We start from the raw sequence: 26,257 nt of genomic DNA on the forward strand, positions 1-26,257 counted from the left end.
GTGAGTTCGGGGGGGCGGGGGCAGAGGAGCGGGACTGTCCGAGGGGGCGGGGCTGGCCGGGGGTCCTAAGGTCAAGGAGGGCTGTCGCCGGCGTGCTCTCACTCGTCTGAGGGGACGATGCTGTGGACACTGGCCAGGGCGCTGGCTTCTCGGAGACCGGGCCGAGGCCGGGCCGGCGGGAGGGGGCTGTGGACCGGCCGCCCGCAGTCAGGTACCCTATGACACTCAGCGCCCCGTCCCTGAGGAGAGCGCTCGCGCCGTCCTCTCCCCTGACCAGGCTCGCGGCCGCGTTCGTGCCCCGCTTCTCTTCACCCCTACCTTTTAGTCCCCCAAGTTCTGATAACTTAAAAAACACTACCTCCCGCCCAAAGCTGAGTTTTAGAAAGCAGACTGCTGCCTTGATAACTTAGCCTGTACTAATTGATGCTCGACTTGACCCCTGCGTTTCAGTTCTTGTGGAAGTTGACGAGATTAGAAAAAAGATATTTTTAAAAGGAAAAAGAGGAAAATTTAACCGAAACTTAAAAATCTCGCAATTATAAAGAAACAGGATAATTCAGGAATTCCATCCTCTGCATAAATTCTGCATAAGACACCTGTCTCCATCTTGTAGAAAATGGAATTTCAAATTACTAGTTTTATGGAGTTTCCCTTAGTTCTTCATACTAAAATTAGCTCGGGGAATTCTAGAACTCATTAAATTAGACCAGTGTGTAGTATGGGCCCGAGGAGATTTTGTTTAGATTTTTGTTGTGTCCTTATGCACTTGCCTATGCCTTTGGAGATGAGAAGGAACTGGAGAAAAGTGTGGCTGTGCTTTTCCAGGTGGGCGCTGGGAACAACCCAGGTCCTCCGCGAGGACAGTCTTAAGCACTGAGCCTCCTCTCCAGCTCCTGTCCCCTGTAGTTTGCATTCAGCCAGAGCACCTTCATGGAAGATTTTGGCCTCTGTTCAGTCTCTGACATCTTCAGTGACATGAGTAAGGAGTGTCTTTTCAGCTTTTCTCTCCATTAATGGAGACACACAGGATTTTGGGGCGAGGGGGATTAGATTTTTGTTTTGTTTTCGTGGTGGTGGTTTATTCTTAGGCAATTAATTCCATTCAGCTTTCTTGTTTTGCTTCATCTTGTTTTGTTTTCGAGACAAGTTCTCAATATTTAACTCAGGGTTGACCACATTTCTTTCTTTTGAAGATAATTTGTATAATTATTCATGGAAGGATAATGTCACCATCAAGATATAGTGATATAATTAAACCCTACAGACTACAACTTATCTAACATTAGTATTGTTCTATCCTGACTGTTGTTTATTTTAAAATGCTGCGAGGAGAAGTCACGCCATACAACAAGAGGCTTATTGAAGAGGAAAGAGAAGGGTCTAGAGAAGGAACAGAGACCAGTCCCTGAGGACACGAGTGGTGGAAGAGAAAGAGAGAGAGCTGATAAGAGTAGCAGACAAAAGACAGACAGACAGAGAGAGAAAGAGACTGGAGGTGGATAAGACCTGCCTTTTATAAGGGAACATGGAGAAGGTGCACATTTGGCGCTCTTAGTGGCTGCAGCTGAGGGCATGTCCTGTCAGGACCCCAAGGGCAGGCCAGTACAGATGCCTGAATACTAACGCTGACCAAATGTTTCTTTTCTAAACACTCATACTTACAATAAATAAGTCACATATATGTCAGTGAATCAATAATCTGGCCTACAAGGGGACCAAGAAGTGGGGTGATGGGCATCAAAGTTACATTTATTATTATTTTTTTTAATGGCACACGTCTTCAATCCCAGCACTCAGGAGGCAGAGACAGTACATTTATTATTTTTATAACTGGGAGAAGATATACAGAATTAGGTCTCAGCTTGTTCAATATTATCTTTTTACTTGAATTCTGCTTCTAGAATGGAATCGAATCCAAGGTCTAATCCAGGCAAGGCAGGCTCTTTACTATTGAGCTTCAGGGTATCTACAGCCCCCAGAATGCTCTTATGTCTATCCACACAATACACTAAAATCTGACAGAGGAAGAAATACAGTGGAAAATTTTGCTGGGTAGATTTATATTTAAGGCAGTGTGCCTACCTACACATCTATAGGATTGTCCAAAACTGAATCTTTAATTAGGTGAAACTCAACATATATTTTAATCTCTTTACAGACTTCTTTCAAATGATAATTTTGGCAAGAACAGTTAAATGATTTGTTTAAACTCACCTAGCAAGATCAGAATTCAGACTTTTTGAATTCTAGGGATTTTTTTCTCCCTTAGAAATACAAATTAATCATTTGAAAAATGAAATTAAATAAAAAAACACACACATGCCGGGCGGTGGTGGCACACACCTTTAATCCCAGCACTTGGGAGGCAGAGGCACGAGGATCTCTGGGAGTTCGAGGCCAGCCTGGTCTACAAGAGCTAGTTCCCGGATAGGCACCAAAGATACAGAGAAACCCTGTCTTGAAAAACCAAAAAAAAAAAAAACTCACATGCACACAAATTTTGAAGGTGGCCAGGCATGGTGACATATGCCTTTTCTTTTGGTTTTGTTTTTTGAGACAGAGTTTCTCTGTCTTGGCATCCTAGAACTCACTCTGTAGACAGGACTAGCCTTGAACTCATAGAGATCCACAGGTCTCAGCCTCCAGAGCACTGGGATTAAAGGCGTGTGCCACCACCATCACCTGCCCATAAGACACAGGCCTTTAATTTTAGCATTTAAGAGCTAGAGGCAGGCAGAATCTCTGTGAGTTCGAGTAGCCTCTTCTACATAGTGAATTCTGAGATGACCAGAGCTGCATAATAGAGATCCTCTCTCAAAAAAAGAAAAAAAGAAAGTGGTACTGTGTAGCTTCTTTTGGATTTACAGATGATGAATATGCTCTTAGCTAGTGAACTATAACTAAAGCCAGGGTATTCCTAAACTTTAGTCTGGGATTTACAGTTTGACTGGCCAAGCTGGTAGGCCCAAGAACCCCAGACTGAAAATTTCTTTCTTTACGGAGTTTAGTGAAAACATGAGGGGAAAGGAAATTTGGTTGTTTTTCCTGGAGCTATAAAAATTAAAGAACTGTAATGATGGCTGTGAGTATAGAATAGCTTTCTTTTGGAGGGAAAAGGAAAGTAGGCATTTTTGTTAGCTAATAGACATTGTTCCTGCAAATAGAACAGCACACACAGTGTAGGGATGACTAGCATTAGAAGACAGGATTGTGCACACTACAGTGCTCTCAGGATAGATATTGCCAGCGACTAGGTGTTGTGTTCAGGTTAACATTGTATATATAGAAATGAACAATGTCAAGGAACTTTCTGAGTTAATGAGGACTCTCTGGTGATAGTGTTTTAGAGTGTAGAAGTTAAAGCAAGTAAGAGCAACAAGATCAGGAAACGTAAGTATGAAGATGAGTGGAGTCTGCTTTTTTCTTTCTTTTTTTTTAAAAAAAAGATTTTATTTATTTATTTATTTATTATGTAAACAGTATTCTACCTGCATGTGTGCCAGGACACCAGATTTCATTATAGATGGTTGTGAGCCACCATGTGGTTGCTGGGAATTGAACTCAGGACCTCCGAAGAGCAACCAGTGCTCTTAATCTCTGAGCCATCTCTCCAGCCCTGAGACTGCTTGTTTATATAAGGTTGCAATCTTTATTTAGGTTATCCAAAAGTGTGTGTGTGTGTGTGTGCGTTTATAGTGGATATCAATTTCATTTCATCATGCCATATCTTTTAAAAAAACGAAAAAACAAGAAAGACCTATTTGTGAGTCCAATACTTATAATAGCAGAAGAATAATGTTTAAGACAGATTGGGGACCCAGAATCCTGCTCACCTTGTCTTCTTACTTTACCATCCTGCAAAGAGACTCTGGGACCCCTCTGAGGAAGTCCCAGATCTCAGCAAAAAAAGATTCTGAACACATCCATTTTAGGTTAGTGGCAGCAATCAGTCCTTCATGCATTGATATTTTGGTTGTTTACTGTGTTTGCAAGAAGTAAATATTTTCATGTTTCTGCATTGGTAGTACTTTCTAGATGAAAACTGGGTTAAAGCACAAGCCTTGGAAGTTAAAAGATGATTGATTAGATAGTTTGAAGTATGTGTTTATAGTTAAAGGGATACAAACAGAGAGACTTGGGTACATTCTAAGGGCTGCAAACTCAGTGAGGCTGCTGTGCTCCTGGAAAGGTGATTTATATCTCACAGGGTAGAAGCTCAGGCATTAGTTCAGTTTTCTACCCAAGCAGAATTTACTCCCATTTATCAGAGGAAGGTGGCACAAACTCCTAGACTCATAGTTTTTGGGGTCTTCTCTTATGATTCAATCCCTGTAATGTAGGTTACCAAGAAGTGAATATGTGATTAGCTCATTCATTAATAGGAATGAATCTGCTCCAAACACAGTAAATCACTTAATATTTACATTGACAAAGCAAGATTTTACAGGAACTGTGTGGTGTTTTGTTTGTTTGTTTGTTTTTGTTTTTTGAGACAAGGTTTTGCTGTAGCTTTGAGCCTGTCCTAGCACTAGCTCTTGTAGAGCAGGCTGGCCTCGAACTCACAGAGATCCACCTGCCTCTGCCTCCCAGGTGCTGGGATTAAAGGCGAGTGCCACCACCGCCCAGCTAGGAACTGTTTTTATTTTTTGTATTTATTTATTTGTTTGTTTGTTTGTTTTTTATTTATTTTTTAAAGATTTATTTATTATGTATACAACATTCTGCCTCCGTGTGTGCCAACATGCGGGGGGGGGGGGGGGGGCGCCAGATCTCATTACAGATGGTTGTGAGCCACCATGTGGTTGCTGGGAATTGAACTCAGGACCTCTGGAAGAGCAGACAGTGCTCTTAACCACTGAGCCATCTCTCCAGCCCTTAGGAACTGTTTTTAAATAGGGTCAAATTCCATTGCTTTGTTAAAAAGCTATTCCCTTTTCATTTCTAAGCATGTATATTGGCCAGGCACAAGAGAAATGTGTTAAATATATGCTTCACCAATGTGTAATACATGTATCAATGCAGTTACACCAACAGAAATCTCCATTGAAATTAATAAAAATACTTACAAAAATAGCTCTATATGAAGAAATAAAAGAGTTGAAAGGACTAGATGTAAGTTTTAAAGGAACATTGAGCTGGATTGTTGAGGGTATGAAGTTTATTAGCAGGGCTATTAATACCATGAGCAAATAGATACCAGCATTGTGGGGGCTCTGAAGGAGAGTTCAGAGACAGAGAACTTGGTGCTTACTCTGCAACAGAATCAGGCTTATGAGGTAGGAGTTGGAGCCTTTATTTTTTTTATTTTATTTATTTATTATTATTTTTTTTTTTTTGGTGTTTCGAGACAGGGTTTCTCTGTGGTTTTGGAGCCTGTCCTGGAACTAGCTCTTGTAGACCAGGCTGGTCTCGAACTCACAGAGATCCGCCTGCCTCTGCCTCCCGAGTGCTGGGATTAAAGGCGTGTGCCACCACTGCCCGGCTTGGAGCCTTTATTAAAATAGGTCTCTGAGGAAGTGTGGGGGCTTCACAGAACAAGCCTGCAGCTGGGCTCTCTGGTTTCCTAGCAGGAGTCAGGGGACCAGAGCATATGCAGGGTCATCAATACCAACTTTTGCAAATCAGTTCCCCAGGTGAGAAATCTTGGCACCTGGAAGTCTATTAGAGATTCAGTTTCTTAGTAGGGTACCTGTCAGTAGATGCAAGAGGGCTGAGGCTGCTGCAGGTATAGTGGCCTGAACATCAGTCTGGCTGGAATCTGAGAGAAGTGTGAGTCACATTTTCTAAAAATAAATACTAAAAGATTACTTTAAATGAGCAGATGACATTGCATCTTTGTAGTTTTCCAATTATAAAAGGTTACACATGTACTTTCATGGTTGAAGTTTAATCACAACTTTAATAGTATTGGCTTTTAAAAGTTGTTTAGGACTTTGAGGACTCAGGCCTCATGATGGGTTACCATGGTTATAAGTTAGTTATTGCCAGAGTGGTTTGTTATAAAATCAAGCTCAACTTTGTTATCCCTGTTGTTGCTGCCCTTTGTCCTCATTTTTTTTTTCTGCCTTGGGGAACACAAAGACTACGTGTAGCCATTGTGTTCTCTTGGATGTCCCAGCTATTAGATTATGAGAAACAATCTCTTTTAAAATAAATCACCAGTCTCTAGTTTTCTGTTATAGCAGCAGAAAACCAGCATATACAACATCTTTTGCATAAAACTGTAAAGATTTAGAAACATAAAAAGCAAGAGAAGGGGGCTGGAGAGGTGGCCCAGAGGTTAAGAGCACTGCCTGCTCTTCCAGAGGTCCTGAGTTCAATTCCCAGCAACCACGTGGTGGCTCACAACCATCTGTACTGAGGTCTGGCGCCCTCCTCTGGCGTGCGGGCATACAGACAGAATACTATATACATAATAAATAAATAAATATAAAAAAAAAGCAAGAGAAGTACTGAGCTTTTATACAAGAAACAACTACTTGATATTTTAATCAAAAAAACAAACATCAGATAGATCTTTTTAAATATGTTATAGAAGCTTTTTAAATTAACTATAAATGGTATAATTTGCGGTTGGGGAAACGTAAACCTGTGCATTATTTACTTCTACTAAATAATGATTGGTTAAAAAGGCACATTTTTTTTTGATAGGCTCTTGCTATGGAGCCCTGTCTGGCCTGGAGCTCTCTATTTTGTAGGCTGGTCTCATACTTACAGGTATCTACATGTACCTGTAAGTATGCCTGCCTCTTTCGCCTCAGTGTTGGGATTAAAGGTATGTACTAACTTGTCTGGCTACCCAAATCTATATAAATCAATAAGAAAAAAAGATTAAAGTACTCTTTGAAATATGAGCTGTCAGGGTGTTTGGTGTAGTAAGGTCAGAAGAGAAGAAAGCGGTCACTCCAAAATATAATTTAGGCTTTCTGGCAGCAGGGAGGAATAGTTTTGATGAACTGAACCCCAAACAGCCATTCACAAAACTTGTTTTTTGGATAAAAAAAAATTCTTCATACCAAAGCCCCTGACCTAATCTATGTTTTCTAAAGGAAAACATCACATCCCTGCAATGTTAGTCCTTATTGTGTATTGTTTGTGTACCCAATAATGCAAGATGATTTAGGTGTGCCAGGACTGTCTTGTGACCAAAGTTGTGCAAAGGCTGTAAAGCTCCTGAAAAAGGACTCTGTAGGTAACAGAAAACAATCACTGTTTTACACAGTGATTTCACGTCTAAGTAATTCTAGACAACTGTTCTCTTTGCCCTAGTTACAATGATTCTACTACTTTTTTCTTTACAATAAGCGAATAACCAAGAGTAATTTTCAAAAAACATTTAGAGGTTTTCTTCGTCTTTGAATCTCTCTCCCTTCTCACTTTCTCTCTCTCTCTCTCTCTCTCTCTCTCTCTCTCTCTCTCTCTCTCTCTCTCTCTCTCTCTCTCTCTCTTCTTTAATTTGCTAAGCAATACGGAGAGGATTAAAGCCTTGGCTTTGACGGCTGGATCCAGCCCATTTCTTAGCTTTCTGAAATTCAAGGCTCATAGCTGAGGAACCGGCAGGAGCCATGTTTGTTGCCACAACTCTATGGTGTTTCAAGATCCTTGCCAGCAAGCAAGCTGCAACAGTGTGTCCACCAACAACACTCACATGCTCTCTCTGTAGTCAGACCTCCTATCTCAAAGAGTCAGAGTTTGCACTGGCAGGACGGCCCAGAAAGCCAGCATTTTAAAACAGCACAGCCTTTTTCCTGCTATGGCTGTGGTCAAAAAGCATATGGTCAGCTTTCATCAACACCATTTAAGTGTTTCGTGGCAGGACCTCTTAAACAGCTGCAGGGTTTTGCAGTCAGGAAGCCTCTCTTAAATGAGAGTGCTTGCTTGCCTCTAGCAAGCAGAGCATACCGGAGAAATTGCTGCTACCAAGAAGCCATGCTTTACTCTATTCTTTTCTGTCTAGAATTACTTCCCAAGCTCTTTCAGGCTTTAAGTGGATGCAGTTGTCCACATGGGCACTATTCTGTTGTCTGAGGTTTTTGTCCTGCCCAGTTCCTGCAGTCATTAGGTCCCAGAGAAATCATACAGAGGTCTATATTAATGATAAGCTGATTGACCCATTAGCTCAGGCTTCTTATTAACTCTTATAATTTATATTAATCCATTATTCTTATCTATGTTAGCCACATGGCTTGGTACTTTTTTCAGCGGGGCAATCACATCTTCCTTCTGTGGTTGGGACAGGACTCCAGCCATTTGTTTTATTCTTGAAAATGCTTTTATCTGTGTACTGTATTATTTATCTTCTAACTTAATTCCCAGGATCTCTTACTGTACTAAGCTGTATTTATGGTTATTTGATTTCAATCTTTTATCCTCTTGTTTTTTCTTTCCTTTTTGTTTTTGATAAAGAAAAGCTTTTTTCAAATGAAAGTATATTTTCTTTCATGCTTTTTCTAGCACTTTAACTATTTACATTTTATTCATATATAGTTCTTGTTGAATCTACCCAGAATTTAATAAGAAAAGGCACATCATGGCAGGCTCTTCCTCCTTTTTTTTTTTTTTTTTCTGTGTAACAGCCGGGCTGCCCTGGAACTCAGTCTGTAGACTAGGCTGGCCTCGAACTCACAGAATCCACCTGCCTCTGCCTACTGAGTGTTGGGATTAAAGGCATGCACCCTGCCAAGATGGGGTTTCTTTTTTAGCAGTCCTAGCTATCCTGGAACTCGCTCTGTAGACCAGGCTGGTCTCAAACTCACAGAGATCTGCCTGCTTCTGCCTTCTGAGTGCTGGGATTAAAGGCATGAGCCACCACTGCCCAACTTTAATTGTCTGTTCTTTTTTGTAGGCAGAGGCCACTTGTTTGTTTTTTTTTTGGCCACCCAGACCCAAAATAATCACAAAAAACTGTGTTAATTAAAACACTGCTTGGCCTATTAGTTTAAGCATATTTTTATTTAGCTCTTACATTTTAAATTAACCCATTTTTATTATTTTATATTTTACCACAAGGTTCGTGGTTTATCAGTACTGGCACACGGACATCTTTCTTCTCCTATGGCTACGTGTCATCTCCATAACTCCGCCTACTCTCTCTTTACATCTCTGTTTGGATTTCCTGCCTGGCTTTACTCTTTTAAGTCACTGACCAAAAGCAAATAAAACATTCTCACAGCATACAGAGGGGAATCCCACATCACTTTTTCTTCTTTCTTTCTTTCATTTTGTTTTTTAAAGGATTCAGAATTCTCCTGTTCTTCCACAAGAGATATTAAAGCTTTTTCTAAAGTAACTTTTTAAAAAGATTATGTATACAGTGTTCTCTCCACATTCATACTTGTATGCCAGAAGAAGGCATCAGATCTCATCATAGATGTTTGTAAGCCACTATGTGATTGGTGGAAATTGAACTCAGGACCTCTGGAAGCAGGCAGTGCTCAGTACTCTGAATCATCTCTCTAGCTCCCTCCATTCTCTGTTCTTATATTGATATGTTATATTGTATAATCTCTTTGTCTAAGTATCCTTCCTCAACTTGATTATGTACTCATTAAAATGAATTTTTAAAATAAATTTATTCTTTTTTTATGTTTTTTTTCTCCTGATAATGAGGAGATGTGTAATTGGACTTTCTTTGGACCACCAGCTTCTAAATAATGACATGGAGACTTCTTATTAAGTATGAAAGCGTGGCCTTAGCTTAGGCTTGTTCTAAACTAACTTATAACTTAAATTAACCTGTTTATATTAATCTATGTTCTGCCACATGGCTCATTACCTTGTCTCAATATAGTATATGTCCAACTTTCTCTGTGGCTCACTGGTGAATTCCCCACCTCTCAGATTCTTCCACTGGGTTCCTCTCTCTCCACAGAAGTCCTGCCTCTCCTCTTCTACCTTGCTGTGGTCCATTGGATTATGCAGTGAGAACTCAACTGACAAAACCTCATAACTAACCCACCAGGATCACACAGTCCAATGGAGGAGGCCCACACACAGAGTCGTGGTGATGTGGGATTCCCTGCTCTGTATGCTGTGAATACCATTGGTTGATAAAGAAGCTGTTTTGGGCCTATGATAGAGTAGAGCCGAGCTAGGTGGGGAAAACTAAACTGGATGCTGGGAGAAAGAAGGAGTTAGAGAGAAGCCACGTATCACCACAGGAGACAGATGGAACTTTACCCAGTAAGCCACAGCCACGTGGCAATACACAGATTAATAGAGATGGTTTAGGATATGAGTTAGCCCGAAATACGCTTAAGCTATTGGCCAAATAGTATTGCAAACAATATTGTTTCTGTGTGATTATTTTGTGTCTGAGCTGCCGGGTGGCTGGGAAACAAACAAGCAGACCCTCCTTACAACATGGTAGGAGTATTTGCTTTATGAATAGTCAATGTCCTTACTGTAAATTACCTGGGAAGCCATAACACTCCTCTTCTGTGGTAGGATTTGTCCCCAAGCCCCCAGCAGTGTGTTAATTGTTTACTGGGTACAATTTTCCTTATGCATTGGTATATTGGATGACTTCTTCCCAGTAATGCATGACTCTGGCAAGAAAATAATCACAGACAATACCCTTACTCTCTTTACCAGGTCTTTGTATAAACTTCAAAGTCTGTCTGTCCCCCCTCCAACCCACACAATTATCTTCTTTGAAAAATAGTTGGTCATTGTTAGTGTCCAGGCAAAGAGACCTCAATTGAGACATTTATAGACACCCGAGTACAAGAATTATGGCTGAAGTTGTTGAGCCTAAGCTCTCAGAGAGATAGAGAACAAGAGTGCCCTGGATTTACTCTGCCAGCAGATAGGGAATGTCTGTCCCAAGCTAACTTAGCATTAACCTTAAAGCAAATCCTCAACTATTTGTATTTATTTTTACCTTGGTAAAATTGAAGCAAGAAATTTACTGCTTGTATTTCATCCTGAGAGGCAGCATAGGGTGTAATCCTTAGAGCCAAAATGTTCCTTTTAGACAACTAACAGTTGGCGAAAGTACTATCGGGAACCAAATGCTACTCGGTTCCCCTGTTTTCTTACATACGTTTCCTAGTTACCCGACACTCCCTCTGCCTTCTGGAGAAAAGTGGCCTGCTGAGAAAAAGATTATTCTTGCCTTGCTCATGATTTTCACTGATTATAACTTTTAGCTTATTTGCCTGGTTACTTCTAAGACATTAGTGAAGCACACCTGCCTCTGCCTCCTGAGTGCTGGGATTAAAGGCATGCACCACCACCACCCAGCCAGTAAGAAGGAACTTAAGGGGTGAGGGAACAGGATACATGTGAGATGGTTTATGAAAAACCCTTATAGAAACCCTCTATTTTGTAAAGAAATTTAGTAATACAGTTGTAGCTTCTCATGTCTCAAATCCCTGAAGAAGATGACTTTCCCTTTCCTCGGAGCTATCAATTGCCAATAGCTTTTTTTTTTTTTAACTATAAACTGATTGGCTCATTAGCTTCTTATTAACTCTTATAACTTATATTAGCCCATTATTCTAGTATATGTTAGCCACATGGCTCAGTACCTTTTTCAGCGAGGCAGTCACATCTTGCTTCTTTTGTGTCTATGCCGGGACTGCGTCCTCTTCCCAGAATTCTCCTGTTCTCCTTGACCCACCTCTACTTCCTGTCTGTTTGTCCTGCCTATACTTCCTGCCTGGCTACTGGCCAATCAGCATTTATTTAAAATATAATTTACAGAATACAGACCATGGTCCCACACCACTTCCCCCTCTTAAAAAAAACAACAGACAAGCAAACAAAAACAAGAACATCCATAGTCCATTTTTTTGGGAATGTGGGCATAGTTTTCCAGACTACTTCCTGCTGGTTGGGGGCACTGATAATCTTATGGGGGCCTAAAGAAAATTTACAGTTATAATCAAGTCCTGACTGGAGTATCCGTTGAGGCTTGATCATCTCAGGCAGCATCTTGAATCTGTTCTGGATGTAGAACTCAGACAGCTGGGCTATCTGTTTCTACTGGAGATATCTCAGGTGGTCTTCCTTGATCAAACCTGGTTTTTCTTAACTCAGAATAAATCCAAAACTTCTCATTTTTTTGTGGAAACAAAAGCAAAACCTCTTCTCCAAAGTAACATATCTTTTGAAGTCAAAGTATTTTCAAAATACCTATCTTGGACTGATTCAGCAGCATTTATAAACAAATATCTTTTAGCAACTATTGCTCCTTCCTCAATATTCAAACAATTCAAAGAAAGCATAATAACATACACTATCCATATTCTCTGTGTATTTTTCATCTTTACATGGCTTTATTTTAACCTCTATTTCTTTTATTTTTACTTTTAACTTTTTGTTTTTTGAGACAGTTTCTGTTTTGTCCTGGAACTCACCCTGTAGACCAGGCTGTCCTTGAACTCAGAGATCTGCCCATTTCTGCCTCCCAAGTGCTGGGTTTAAAAGTCTGTGACACCACACCTTGAATTCACAGAGATCTGTCTGCCTCTGTCTTCCAAGCATTGGGATTAAAGGCATGTGCCACAATACCTTAAACTCTCAGAGGTCCATCTACCTCTGCCTCCCAAGTATTGGGGTGAAAGGTGTGTGCTGCCACACCCAAGTCTTCATATATTTTTAAACACAGTAACAACTTTAGAGTTTTTTTTTTCATCTTTGAGTCTATCTTTGCTGTATATCTCTCTCTTTTTCTGACCACACGAGTCTTTAATTTACTAAGCAATATGGGTAGGATTAAAGCTGTGGCTTTGATGACTGGATCCAGCCCATTCTTTAGCCTTCTGAGATTTTAAAAAATATTCCTGTGTTGGGGCTGGAGAGATGGCTTAGCAGTTAAGAACACTGGCTATTCTTCCAAAGAACCTGGGTTCAGTTCCTAGCACCCACATGGCAGCTCGCAACTGTTTGTACCTCCAAGATCTAACACTCTCAAACAGACAAACATGCAGGTAACATACCGATGTACATAAAATATTTCTGTGAAGCACGTAATTGGAATTTTGGTTGGGATTACATTGACTCTGGATTTATTTTGGTTGGTCAGCTATTTTCATAATATTGGTTCTTCCAACACATGAGCATGAAGGTCTTTCCATCTTCTAGTGTTTTCCTTGCTTAGGTTTATTATAAGGCAATTTATTTTTGAGGCCATTTTGAATAGGATTATTTCTTTCATTTTTTTCAGTTTGTTTTTCCTTGTTGTATAGGAATGCTACTGTCTTTTGTGTATTTTGTATCCTACCACTTTGCTGAAAGTGTTTATCAGTTTAAGAATTTTTGGGTCTTGGCTGGGCAGTGGTGGCACATGCCTTTAATCCCAGCACTCATGTAGCAGAGGCAGGTGAATCCCTGTGAGTTTGAGGCCAGCCTGGTCTTCAAGAGGTAGTTCCAGGACAGCTAGGACTGTTACACAGGGAAACCCTGTCTCGAAAAACCAAAATAATTAAAAAAAAATAAAAAATTAAAATAATTTTTCTTTTAGGTCTTGTAGTGATATTTTGTTTGTGTTTTAACAAATAAAGCTTGCCTGAAGATTAGAGTGCAGAGCTAAACCACTAGAGGCCAGGCAGTGGTGGCATACACCTTTAACCCCAGAACTTGGAAGACAGAGCCAGAGGGATCTCTGTTAGTTCAAGGCCAGCCTGGGCTACACAAAATTGATCCAGTCTAAAAGAGAAAAAGAGCTCTTACAAAGGTGATCCCAGCAGTTGTGATCATAAGCCTTTAATCCCAGCACTAGGGAGGTGGAGATAGGAGTGATATGACTGGGCAGAGAGAGGAATATAAGGCGGGAGGAGACCAGAGCTCAGAGCAGTCTCAGGATGCAGTCTGAGGATTAGTAGAGACATTATCACCCTGCAGTCTGAGGATTTGGTAGAGGAAAAGGTCTGTCTTGTGGCTGGCTGCACTGCTTTCCCTGATCATTCAGCTTTCCCCCCTAATATCTGCCTCTGGGTTTTATTTATTAAGACCAATTAGAATTCGTGCTACAAGGTCTTGTGTATAGAATCATATTATTTACAAATAAAAATACTTTTACTTCTTTCTTGACTGTTTGCATTCCATTTATTTGCTTCTCTTATGGGTTGTTGCTAAGACTTCTACTGCTATATTGAAGGGGAATAGAGAGAATAAACATTCTGTTCCAACCACCCTTTTTTTCTCCTGTCTAACTATTATTCTAGCACGAAGAATAAAAAAAAATATTTCTTGTGGCCTCATGAATGGATTTTTTTCCTATAGTCTGAAGGAGTTCTTCAAGTTTCTTCTGCAGGGCTTGCTTGGTGGTTGTAAAATTCTTTACCGATTTTTATTACGAAAAATTTTCATTTTCCCTTCCATTATGACAGACATATTTGCTGGGGATGATAGTCTGGGTTAGAGGTGTTGTCTTTCAGAACTTGAAACACATTTGTGTAGGCCTTCCTGCCGTCTAAGATTTCAGTTGAACAATGTGGTGTTATTCTTTGGGGCCTGACTTTATTTGAGATTTGTTGTCTCACTTTTTCTTCTTTCAATATATTTTCTTGGGCTGGAGAGATGGCTCAGAGGTTAAGAGCACTGCCTGCTCTTCCAAGGGTCCGGAGTTCAATTCCCAGCAACCACATGGTGGCTCACAACCATCTGTAATGATATCTGGTGCCCTCTTCTGGCCTGCAGGCATACACACAGACAGAATATTGTATACATAATAAATAAATAAATATTTAAAAAATATATTTTCTTTGTTCTTTATATTTAGTTTTTTTCTATTATGTGATGAGGGGAGGTACTTTTTAATTGTCTGTTTGGTGTCCTAAATGCTCCCTTTATCTGGATTGGCATCTCCTTTCCTCATCCTGGGAAATTTTCCATTACGGCTATTTTTTTTTCTATTACAACTATTTTTAAAATGCTTTCTTTGGCTTTAGACTTGACTCTTTCATACTTATTGTCTGTATATTTGGTCTTCTCAAAGTGTCCTGCATATTTGGATGCTTCCTGGTACCTTATTAGCTTATCTTTGTCCTTGTTGGACAGTTCCAGTTCCTTTACCTTTTCTGCAGGCTGTGTTAATCTAATCTTTTTTGATCCATCTGTGAGATTTTATACAGTTTTTTTTTTAAATTTGAAGTGTTATACTCTTCATATCCAGGATTTTAAATAATTTTCCTTGGTATTTTTACTTGTTGAGTTCATGTTTCATATTTTCCCCCTCCTTTATTTTATTCACTTGTTGTGTTCTTGTTCAGGAGCTTTTTATTTGCTTTCTTTCAGCATATTTATAATCATTTAAGTTATCTGTGCAAGATTTCACCAAACTCACTCTTGCTAAATGACATTTGGAGGTGTTGTGTTGTTTTGGTTTCTCATATTTCTTTGTTACTGCATTGGGATTTACATGTGGTATTATTTCTTTGCTAGGTTTGTTATTTTTTAGCTATATTCTTTTTGGAAGTATTTGTAATATTCAAGTAAGATTTGTATGTGGTAGAGTTGAGTGTGCCATTTAGAAAACAGTTTCTCAGTCCAAGAGCTCAGGGTACTTTGTATTATTCCCTGAGTGGTGCACTAACTGGGATGGCAACAGTGACTGTTTGGTATTGTCATTATACAGTGTCTACTTTGACTAAAAACAACTCTTGGAAGACAAACAATCAAGGATAGTATGGAATATATTTAAATCTTACCTAAACAAACTAATGGGAGAAAAGTACCGTGCATAGGATGAGAATTAATTTTAGAACTACTTTGAAAAAAGTGAGGTGGAAAAAGTAGCTGTGAGGAAAAAGTTCAGATACTTTTGGGGTCCATAGATTTTACTTATATTTAAAATTTTATTATTAGCGGGTAGTGATAGCGCATGCCTTTAATCCCAGTTCTTGGGAAGCAGAGGCAGGTGGATCTGTGTGAGTTCGAGGTCAGCCTGGTCTACAAAGTAAGTTCCAGAACATCCACGGTGGTTACACAGAGAAATCCTGTCTCAAGAAACTAAAATAATAATAATAATAATTTTTGGTTTGTGTTTTGTGTATGCAGGTGTGTGCTTGCATGCTCATGCATGCTATATGCATGCAGGTGTCCACAGACTTACAGGCAGTTGTGAACTACCTGATCCAGGTGCTGGTCCCCTACAAGAACAGTTAGCATTTTAACCACTGAGCTATCTCTGCAGCTCCTCATCCATAGATTTTAGAGACTGTTACATCTTTGAAAGATTACAATCATGAAGAAAAAGGAGGCTGGGATAAGAATAAGAGAAAACATATACGGAGAAGAAGAGTGTGAGACAGGGTAGAAAGTATGTCTTAAGGTATGTGCCTGGAGAAACATAAACAATGGTCTTGCAGTCTAACTGAGCAATATACAGGCACACGCAGAACCATCATGAGACATATATGCAAGAATGGAAATTAAATATGTGTCAGTAGGAAATAAAAACAGGATACTTACAGAATGAGTTGTTGGCACAGCTGTGGTGTGTGGAAGGTTAAAGTTCTCAGATTCGCCTGGCTCTCTCAAGTCTGGCTTCACTTGATGCTGTACGTGGGGAGGAATAAGTAGGATCCACTGGTCTTTGTAGCGTGAGTGTTCTGGTGTGTGGCCGAGCAGAGGTGGTAAATCCCTTCCTAGTAGTTACCTTGGATCCCTCTGATGCCACTGCGATCTCTTGAGGAACAGCAATTCCCTTACAGTTTCTGTTATCCTTCCTGGGGGGCAGCTTTCATGTATTTATAATTTTAAATTGCAGTGTGGTTGGATGGAAGTAATATCAGTTAGTCAATTATTATTACAGGTGATTATAAAAAGTCATCTTGTAAAAAAATGGGAATGGGTGCAATCTCTCTGAATAGTTTGGGTAATGGGGTCCATCCTACAGATCATCAGACTTAGCAGTATTTCAAAAGTCAGTTCACCCAGGGTCGGGTGTTGTGTCTGCAGCCCAGTTCAAAGGTTAATCTGTACATGTGTCTGAGTTCTGCTTTATAGTGTTTTCCTGTTCCATCTTAAGTATCCTGAACCATTTGTACCCCATTTTGATCCTCAGCATTCTCTGTAATTTTCTCCTCCTTTGTCTAATTTTTTTTTGTTGCTCATCTTTTTGTTGGATGGTGACACCTAGTGGCAATTTTTTTCTGAAAAAGGATATGTAGAGGTAAAGGTTTTCAGTATTATTTTTCTACTTTCACACGTTTTGTATCTTGACTGGATTTAGAACTTCAGGAAGAAATTTCTGTTTTTTTGTTTGCTTGTTTTTTTTTTTTTTTTTTTTTTTTTNCTTTTTTTTTTTTTTTTTTTTTTTTTTTTGAGACAGGATTTCTTTGTGTAGCTTGTAGCCTATTCTGGTACTTGCTCTGTAGCCCAGACTAGCCTCGAACTCACAGACATCCTCTTGCCTTTGTGCTGGGATTAAAGACATGCATCACCACTGCCTGGCAGGAAGAAATTTCTGTATCCTCAATTTTTTGAAATGTTTTGCTCTATTTTAGCTTCTAGTGATGTTATGGAAAAATCTGATATTTGAAGATGGAGGGATGGCCCTGTGGTTAAGACTGCTTGCAGCTCTTGCAGAGGACCAGAGTTCAGTTCCCAGCTCACACATTTGGTTGCTTACAAACTCCTGTAACTCCATTTTCAGGGGATCCAATACCCTTTTCTGGTTCTCATTTGTATCTGAATGATTCTAGTGCCAATTCATCCTGTTCCTTTACAGGAAACAGGGCTGTTACACAGAGAAACATTGTCTCGAACAACAACAACAACAACAACAAAGCACCCAAGCACATCACTGTAAAAAATCTGAAAAAGAATGTCTGAAGCATTTAAAAATGCATTTTGGCCATACCACCACAGGGTGGTTTTAAATTTTTTTCATATAATATATTTTGAACATGTTTTCCCCTTTAGTAACTCTTCCAGAGCTGGTTATTTCATTTTCATGTGTGTATGTGTATGCAAAAAGGTGTGCATATCCCCAGTGAATGTATGTAGGTCAGTGGACAATTTTTGGGAGTTGTTTTTTTTTTCTACTTTGTGTGTTCTAGGTATGAAACTCAGGATGTCGGGGTTGGAAGTTACTGCCGTTAGCAGCTGAGCCATGTTACCAGTCCCAGTGGTTGGTTTTAACTGTCAATTTGGTACAATCCACAGTAACTTTGAAAGAGTTTCGGTGAGAGATTTTTCCATATTAGGTTGGCCTATTTAAACGCCGTGTTAGCCAGTTAAAAGTTGTGGTCTCTACCTTAGGGTTTCCATTGCTGCAAGGAAACACCATGACAAAAAAGCAAGTTGCGGAGAAAAGGGATTATTTGGCCTACGCTTCTGTTTTCTGTTCGTTATTGAAGGGTATCAGGATAGGAACTCTCAGGGAGGGGTCCGGGAGGCAGGAGCTGATGCAGAGGTATGGACAGTGCTGCTTACTCATTTGCATCCCCTGACTTGCTCAGCCTGCTTTCTTATAGAACCCAGGACCAGCAGCCCAGGGGCAGCACCACCCACAGTGGGCTGGGCCCTCTTCCATTGATCACTAATGGAGAAAATGCCTTACAGCTGGATCTCAGGCAGGCATTTCTTCAACTGAGGCTCCTTCCTCTCTGATGACTCTAGCTTGTGTCAATTTGACAGAGAATCAGTCAGTCCAGTACCATTGACTTCAGTAAGTGTTGGAGGACAAACAAATAGGGGTAGCAGGGCAAACACTAATTTTAGTAACTAAAATTAGGTGCAGGAGGGAAGTAGGTAAGCAAAGACAGGGATAAGAATTAGATTTAGATCGACTTTGAAAATAAAAAAATTTAATAGATATGGTGGGCAACAAACTGGAAGAGGAGAAAGCCAAAATACTGTTAGGACCCACAGATTTTAGAGGTTGTTAAAGCTATGGATGGTGTAACGAAGAATTAAAAAGAGAGGATAAGGCTGGGAGAAAACAGAAGACAGGAGTAAGAGGGGAGTATATGAGAGGCAGGTGAAAAGATCAGGTAGAAAGTGTACAATAAAAGAGTGGATCGAGAAATACACAGAACAGTCAAGAAATCTGACTGAGCAATCAAAATCAAAGCCATCAGGAGACATATAGGCAAGGGTAGGAAGTAAGAAATTAGAATACGCTATGGAATACATTTCTGGCATAGTTGTGCTGATTGGGAAGGTGAAGTCACAATCCCTCTGGCTCCCACAGGCTCCCCTTGCTGCGTGGTGAGGGAGGCTTGAGTCTTTGTAGCCATCTTGTTTGTCTTGTTAGTGTTTCTGGCCTGTAGAGGGGAGAGGCTGTAAATCCTTCCCTTATGCTTCCATCAGACCCGTGCAGATTTTTTTTTTAAATGAGACAGGCCAAGGTTTCTATGTTACATACCAAACAGAATTATTGTGAAGGAAAATTACTCTTGATAATAACAGATTACTTAGAATATCAAGAGGCACACAATGTTTACTTTGAAAATTTGTAATTCATAGTCTTCAATGTTACCTGTTTTGCCAGATACTGATGGTATGAAGCCACTGGAAGGTGTGAGAATTCTGGATCTAACAAGGTTTGTGTTGGATTATCTTCAGTCTAGTTAGTGAGTCTCCCCCTTTTTTTGAAAGGCTTTATTAGTTTTTTAGATTATAAAGATATATTTACATGCTTATGTTGGAATTTTGGTGAATAAACAGAAAAGAAATTCTGGATTATCATTATTTTCAAAGACAATAAGTGTAGTCTTCATGAATTTTTCCCAATATTAGAACTGTATAGAAATTATGTTTTTACCTATATTTTAAGTGTACCAATATGTTTTGAATAGTTTCCCATGCTCATTAGGGTTAATGAAAGGGGACATTTCTAAATGTCCCCCAGCTGCCTGAATAAGTCCTTTTTACATGCAGATCTTTGCTTTGGTGTCAGTTGTTTCCTCAGTATAGAATTCTAGAAATAAAGTTGCTGCATCAAAGGAGTTATAATTTTTTTAAAGTTCTTGATAAATGTTGCAAACTACAATTTTAGCAAGTTTGATCATTGCTAGCACTATATGAACTTCTCTCAGTTAATTTGGCTTAAAATTGTTAATTCATACATTTTGAAGATGGTCTTTTATCTGTCTCTGTTTACCATTATAGAGTACTGGCTGGACCTTTCACCACGATGAATTTAGGCGACCTTGGAGCAGAAGTCATAAAGGTAGAAAGACCAGGTGAATCTGTTTACCCTTAAACAGTAGATTAAGGGCAGTAAATGTTTTTGGTAATTTAAAAAAATAATCCAGGATTAGTGTAACCATAATTGATGGGGAAATAATGGAAATGAGGCATTTTTTGCCATCCCCCATTTTTCTCTGTATCTATATTAATTATCTATTACTTATATGTATTAAGGACAGGCTCAAGCCAGTTCCCTCTTGTATACTGGAACGTTCTGTTGTGATGCTAGCAGCAACACCAAGTGCTAGACAAAGCTCTAAGCCCTCCACTGATCTTAGTTGAATCTTTGTAGCAACTCTATATGCTGATAAACGAGTCCTAACGCAGCACTGAGAAGATGAAGGCGTCAAGAAGTAAGGCAACTTGTTCAAGCTCACACATTTAATAAGGAACATGCAAGAACTCTGCTCTGATCCCGGTGCCCCTAAAGCCATAGGAGTGGTCACATGAGTTAGTGTGACTACACTCACTGACTTCGGACTGAAGAGCAAAGGTGCAGAAAAAGAAGGAAATAGGATTCAAAAAGAAAAAAAAGGAAGAAAAAGAACCAAAGTTCTTCAACAGGAGAGCCAAATACCCAACCTAAGTCATTATTTTCAAATAAAAGAAATATTTCACCATTTTATTATCATAAAAGTTTGTAAAGAGGTAAAAAAATTAGATAAATTCTTTAGAAGTTTTTACTTTGTAAAGATTATTTATTTATCTTTTAATAGCATCTCTTTTCCTAACCCAGATTAGCCTGGAGCCTTAAAGACCCAGACTCCAGTGCTAGGATGTGACATTTTTCCAGGTCATTCTTTCTCCTTTGCATATCAAGTAAACACCCTCTGTGGACACATTTTCTATTTTATGTGGTGCCTTTTCAGCATTTTGGCAACCTGTTAGTCCTTGCTACTATTGATAAAATGCTCGGGAAAGTGTCAATGTAGTATATCCCTGTTCTCTAACAACTATTTAGGTAGGCATAGTCCTCATCTGTTTTTGTTCTCTGCACTATCCTGTAAGCTTGTTTATTCTGGAATTTCCGAAAATGTTATTCTGTGTGGTGGTGCCCCTATGTAATCTGAGGCCTAGGGAAGTGGAAGCAAAAGGATCAGTAGGTCAAGGTCATTCTTTACAGCCTAATGAGTTCTAGGCCAACGCGTGCTAAATAAGATGTCCTAAAAACAACAGCAAAATCACATTATCTTTGTTTTTGAAGATCTAATCCTTAAGGACCTAGGGCAGAATTCTCAAATCAGTAAGAATGGCCTAGTCTGATTTTATAGTAGAGATTTATCCATAAAACTCAAAAGATAATAATTTATAATAGTATGAATTTATTAATTTACAATAAGTGATACTCCCTTCAAAGTAGAATACTTGGGAGTCTCAAATTCCTCCTATATAGATTTTCATAAGAACTTAAAACAGTTAGCAGAAGATTCTCATTAGCACCAAAATGAATAACATCATTGCATCCAGTGGTGAGGTTGTTATCTCAACTGGCAGAAGTGCTTATCAAGTGCTGCTTTCCAGAGACAACACCTCACCCACCCAGTCAGTGACAGGCACCACTTTATGTCTTCATGGATGTGTTGGGGAATGCTGAACTTCCTGCCTCCCACCCCAGGTTCTATGAAGTTCTAGCTTCCTTATTATAGTCCTATTTGAATACCAACCCTTCTCCTCTTTTTCATCATCTTCTTTTCTTTTCTTTTTTTTTCTTTTTGAGACAGAGTTTCTTAGTGTAATATCTCTGGGTGTCCTGAAACTCCCTTTGTAGACCAGGCTGGTCTCGAACTCACTGAGATGCACCTGCCTTTGCCTCCCAAGTGGTGGGATTAAAGGCTTGTGCCACTTCTGCTTGACTCATACCTATTTTTGATTCTTTTTCTTTTTCTTCCTTTTTTTTTTCAAGAGAGAGAAATAGAGAGACAGAGACTTGTTGCTAAGTAGAGCACACTGGTCTTGAACTCATGATCTTCCTGCCCCAGCATCCTCAGTGTTGAGATTACAGGCCTCAATTTAAACTTCTGCTTTTTAAACTTCATCTGTTTCTACATAGAACATCCATTCTAATTCTCTAGTCATCTTAGTTGGTAACCAAGTTAACGTTGGTATTTATATTGCTCTGTCTCTACCTAATAGGAACTGGGAATAAAGGCAGACTGCCACACTCACCTGAATTTTATATGGGTTCTGGGGATTTGAACTGTGGTCTTTATGCAGGTTTAGCAAGCACATTACTTACTTCTGAGCCATTGGCCCAGCCTCTATTAGATTTTTCTAATTCTTCAGAAATATTTTATAGATTATTAGTCATTGTATATGCAACTCTTTATGCTAATTTAGCATATATACTTACATTATTATTCAGATTAAAATATGTAACACAATTTTTGTTTACTCCATATTTTCATTTCACACTCAATGTCAAGAAATAATGAACTGATAAACATGCTTGCCAAAAACTGAAAAATGTGTGCCTCTAAATTTGCTGTTTATCAACTCTAAAGGTCATTAACAAAATACTTCCTTCTGAATTTTGACCTTCAATACAAGCTAGAGAAAGTGACTATGGAATGGTTTAGCAGTTAGCATTAAAAAGTGGAGATCTGTGGCACATACCTGCCTTTAATCTCAGCACTTGGGAGGCATAGGCAGGCAGATCTCTGTGAGTTCGAGACCAGCCTGGTCTACAAGAGATAGTTTCAGGACTGGCTCCAAAGCAACACAGAGAAAACCTGTCTTGAAAAACAAAACAAACCTGTCTCGAAAAAAAAAAAAAAAAAAGTGGAGATCTGAGAAATTCTGTTGAGCTACAGAAGCTCCCAAAGGGTAAGGATCTCTTAGGATGAGTTGACCTTGTGCAGGTACCTGGGAGTATGCACAAGGGGTGAGCCTGTTGGTTTGCAATTAACAGCTCATATCATTTACAGGAGCTGGTGATGACACACGGACTTGGGGACCTCCTTTTGTGAATACAGAAAGTACCTATTTTCTTAGTGTTAATCGAAATAAAAAAGTAAGACTATTTCCTGTTTTTGCTTTATTTGTGTAATTTACTTGGTAGTTAAAAACTTTAATATCATGGCTTACTTTTTGATAGGCAAATAATATTTCAAATATTCATGGTCACATCCAAGCAATAAAGTTTGTATTACTATTCCTTCTCTACTAAATGAGTTGATTGGGGGAGGGGGAGGGAAATGGGAGGCAGCGGTGGGGAAGAGACAGAAATCTTTAATAAATAAATAAAAAATTAAAAAAATGCCAAAAAATTATGAGAATTCATAATTGAAATATTCTGTGGAAGACAAGTAATTTGGTTCCTTATATTTATTGATTCTATATTGGTGTTACAGTATTATTATTGGAAAGTATTTACTGTGGTTCTTGCTGTTAGGTAAACATTTTGATTGTAAACAAAGTTAATAAAGATGACTTAAGTATTTGTTCAGAAAGAAACTAAGCTTGCTTTACAGTGAGAATTTATATGGTATGAATGGCTCTGTTGTTGAACTGCCAGCAATGACAAAAAGGTTTATGAAAACATTTTAATGTCTACATTTTGCTTTTTAGAGTATAGCTGTTAATATCAAGGATCCAAGAGGCGTGCGAATCGTTAAAGAGGTACAGTATATGCTATAGTATCTTAGTGCTTGGGTCCTTAGATTTTGAAACCTGGAAAAGAGTCTTAAAACATTGTTTTCTTTTTGGAAATCTGTAAGTTGTGGCTATAAATCATATTCAGTAATTTGAGTTGACTATTTTGTGACTTGTTTCTCACTAGTGTTTTGGATTTTTAAATTTTAATTAAAATATAATTATATCATCACCCTTCTTTCATCTCTTCCCATGTCCCCTCCTTACTTCCTCTCGAATCCATGAACTATTTTTCTTTAGTTGTTATTGTTATACACATACATATGTTAATAAATATGTAAAGGCAATACACTGAACCCAATGAATGTTGCTTGAATGCATATTTGAGCTGACATTTTAAAATAAGCATAGTGTTCTCAATAATTTATTTGTTGAATGTAATTAAAGTCTTAGTGTTGTAGATTGAGTTCTTTTGGCACCAGATTCTGGACTTGAGTACATTACTTATACTTTTCCCTTCCAAACTTCACAATATTTTTGTAAATGAAGGATTAGGATTTTCATTTTTTGGGCTAGCGAGATGGCTCAGGTGGTAAAGGTGCTTGCTGCCAAGAGGATCTGAGTTCAGTTGTAGGACCCACATGATGAAAGAGAAATATTCCCATAAATTGTACCTTGACAAATTTATGCCATGTGCATGATCATACACAAACAAACAAACAGTTTTTGTTTTGATTTGTTTGGATTTTCAAGGCAGGGTTTCTCTGCTTAACCTTGGCTATGTGGGACTCACTCAGCAGGTCAGGTGGCCTTGAACTCAGAGATACCCCTGCCTCTGCCATCTGAGTGCTGGGGCTAAAGGTGTATACCACTGGCAACTAAATAAATGTGTTTTTTGTTTGTTTTTAAAAAAGAATTCTCATTGCTATGGAAGGTAATTGATTGGCCTGAGATATAAATGATATCCTAAAGATCACATAACTAATGTCAAATTTGGTCTTAGAGCTATCACATTTGTAGTAAAATGCAATTTAATTTATTAAATAAACTATTTTGGCTATATTACTGTGATAAATAACAAACTCTTAATCACAGCAACAAAACTTCAGCCAATCTTAGGCTGCCAACTGCTCAGATGGTTGTTTTCTGCATGTGATTTCTTCTTGTTTATAACTATTGACTACCCACATTGCTGTGTGGAGTCCCTTGGATCTCTCCTGCTTTTCAATATTGCCTGATATCATTCTTTTTAGAAATAGACTCTGTTAAATTTAATATTCACTTTAATAAAGTTTTTGGTTTTTATTTTAATACGAGTAAGGGGGAAAGCTGACATTTGAATACAATTGTCAGAGCAACAACACTTTCATTGGCATGTTTTTCCAGATGTCCATCATTCCCAGATCTGATCTCAGCATGTTTTTCTTCTGGGCTAGTATTGCACAGTGGTTAAGGGTATGCATCTTAACATGAGATTTGAACTCTGCCTCCTTTCTTTGCAGGCTATGTAAATTTAGGTAGACTATTTCCTTGTGCCTCAATGTTCTCATCAGTAAAGTAGGATTAGCACTGTAATGTCTTCCCATGCTGCTTAGAATTGAGCTAATATGTTTTAAAGGCTTAGAAGAGCTCTTGCTGTATAGCACCCTTTAATTATTTTTATTGATATTTATTGAGCTCTACATTTTTCTCTGCTCCCCTCCCTGCCTCTCCCCTCCCTCCTTCAACCCTCCTCCAAAGTCCCCATGTTCCCAATTTACTCAGGAGATCTTGTCTTTTTCTACTTTCTACTTCCCATGTAGATTAGATCTATGTGAGTCTCTCTTAGTGTCCTCATTGTTGTCCAAGTTCTCTGGGATTGTGGTTTGTAGGCTGGATTTCTTTCCTTTATGTTTAAAAACCACCTATGAGTGAGTACATGTGATAATTGTCTTTCTGTGTCTGGGTTACCTCACTCAAAATAAGGTTTTCTAGCTCCATCCATTTTTTTTTTTGCAAAATTCAGGCAGTTGTTTATTTTTTTCTGCTGTGTAGTACTCCATTGTGTAAATGTACCACATTTTCCTTATCCATTCTTCAGTCAAGGGGCATTTAGGTTGTTTCCAGGTTCTGGCTATGACAAACAAAGCTGCTATGAACATAGTTGAGCACATGTACTTGTGGCACAATTAAGCATCCTTTGGCTATATACCCAAAAGTGGTATTACTGGGACTTGAGGAAGGTTGTTTCCTAATTTTCTGAGAAATTGCCACACTGACATCCAATGGGGTTGTACCGGCTTGCATTTCCACCAGCAATGCAGAAGTGTTCCCTTTAGCCCACAACCTCTCCAGCATAAATTTTCATCAGTGTTTCTGCTCTTGGCCATTTTTACAGGTGTAAGATGGAATCTCAGAGTTGTTTTGATTTACATTTCTCTGATGACTAAGGATGTTGAATATTTCCTTAAGTGTCTTTCAGCCATTTTAGATTCCTCTGTTGAGAGTTCTCTGTTTAGGTTGTACTCCATTTTTTAAA

General features: G+C 38.9%; 1 protein-coding gene across 1 annotated transcript in view; it reads left to right on the top strand.

The window, feature by feature from the left end:
• The first annotated feature begins 103 nt into the window (after positions 1-103).
• Sugct (succinyl-CoA:glutarate-CoA transferase) overlaps positions 104-26,257 on the top strand; it is a 653,069-nt gene continuing 626,915 nt past the window's right edge. Inside the window, exons 1-6 of the mRNA XM_050142381.1 lie at positions 104-211; positions 6,652-6,775; positions 19,448-19,499; positions 20,068-20,141; positions 23,073-23,158; positions 23,716-23,766. Of these exons, the coding sequence (XP_049998338.1) occupies positions 6,661-6,775; positions 19,448-19,499; positions 20,068-20,141; positions 23,073-23,158; positions 23,716-23,766 (378 nt within the window). The 5' untranslated portion in view covers positions 104-211; positions 6,652-6,660. The remainder of the gene's footprint in view (positions 212-6,651; positions 6,776-19,447; positions 19,500-20,067; positions 20,142-23,072; positions 23,159-23,715; positions 23,767-26,257) is intronic.

This window comes from Alexandromys fortis, unplaced genomic scaffold (assembly GCF_014885135.2).
Source record: "Alexandromys fortis isolate MF-2015 unplaced genomic scaffold, M_Fortis_MF-2015_v1.1 scaffold_5, whole genome shotgun sequence".
NCBI classification, from domain to species: domain Eukaryota; kingdom Metazoa; phylum Chordata; class Mammalia; order Rodentia; family Cricetidae; genus Alexandromys; species Alexandromys fortis.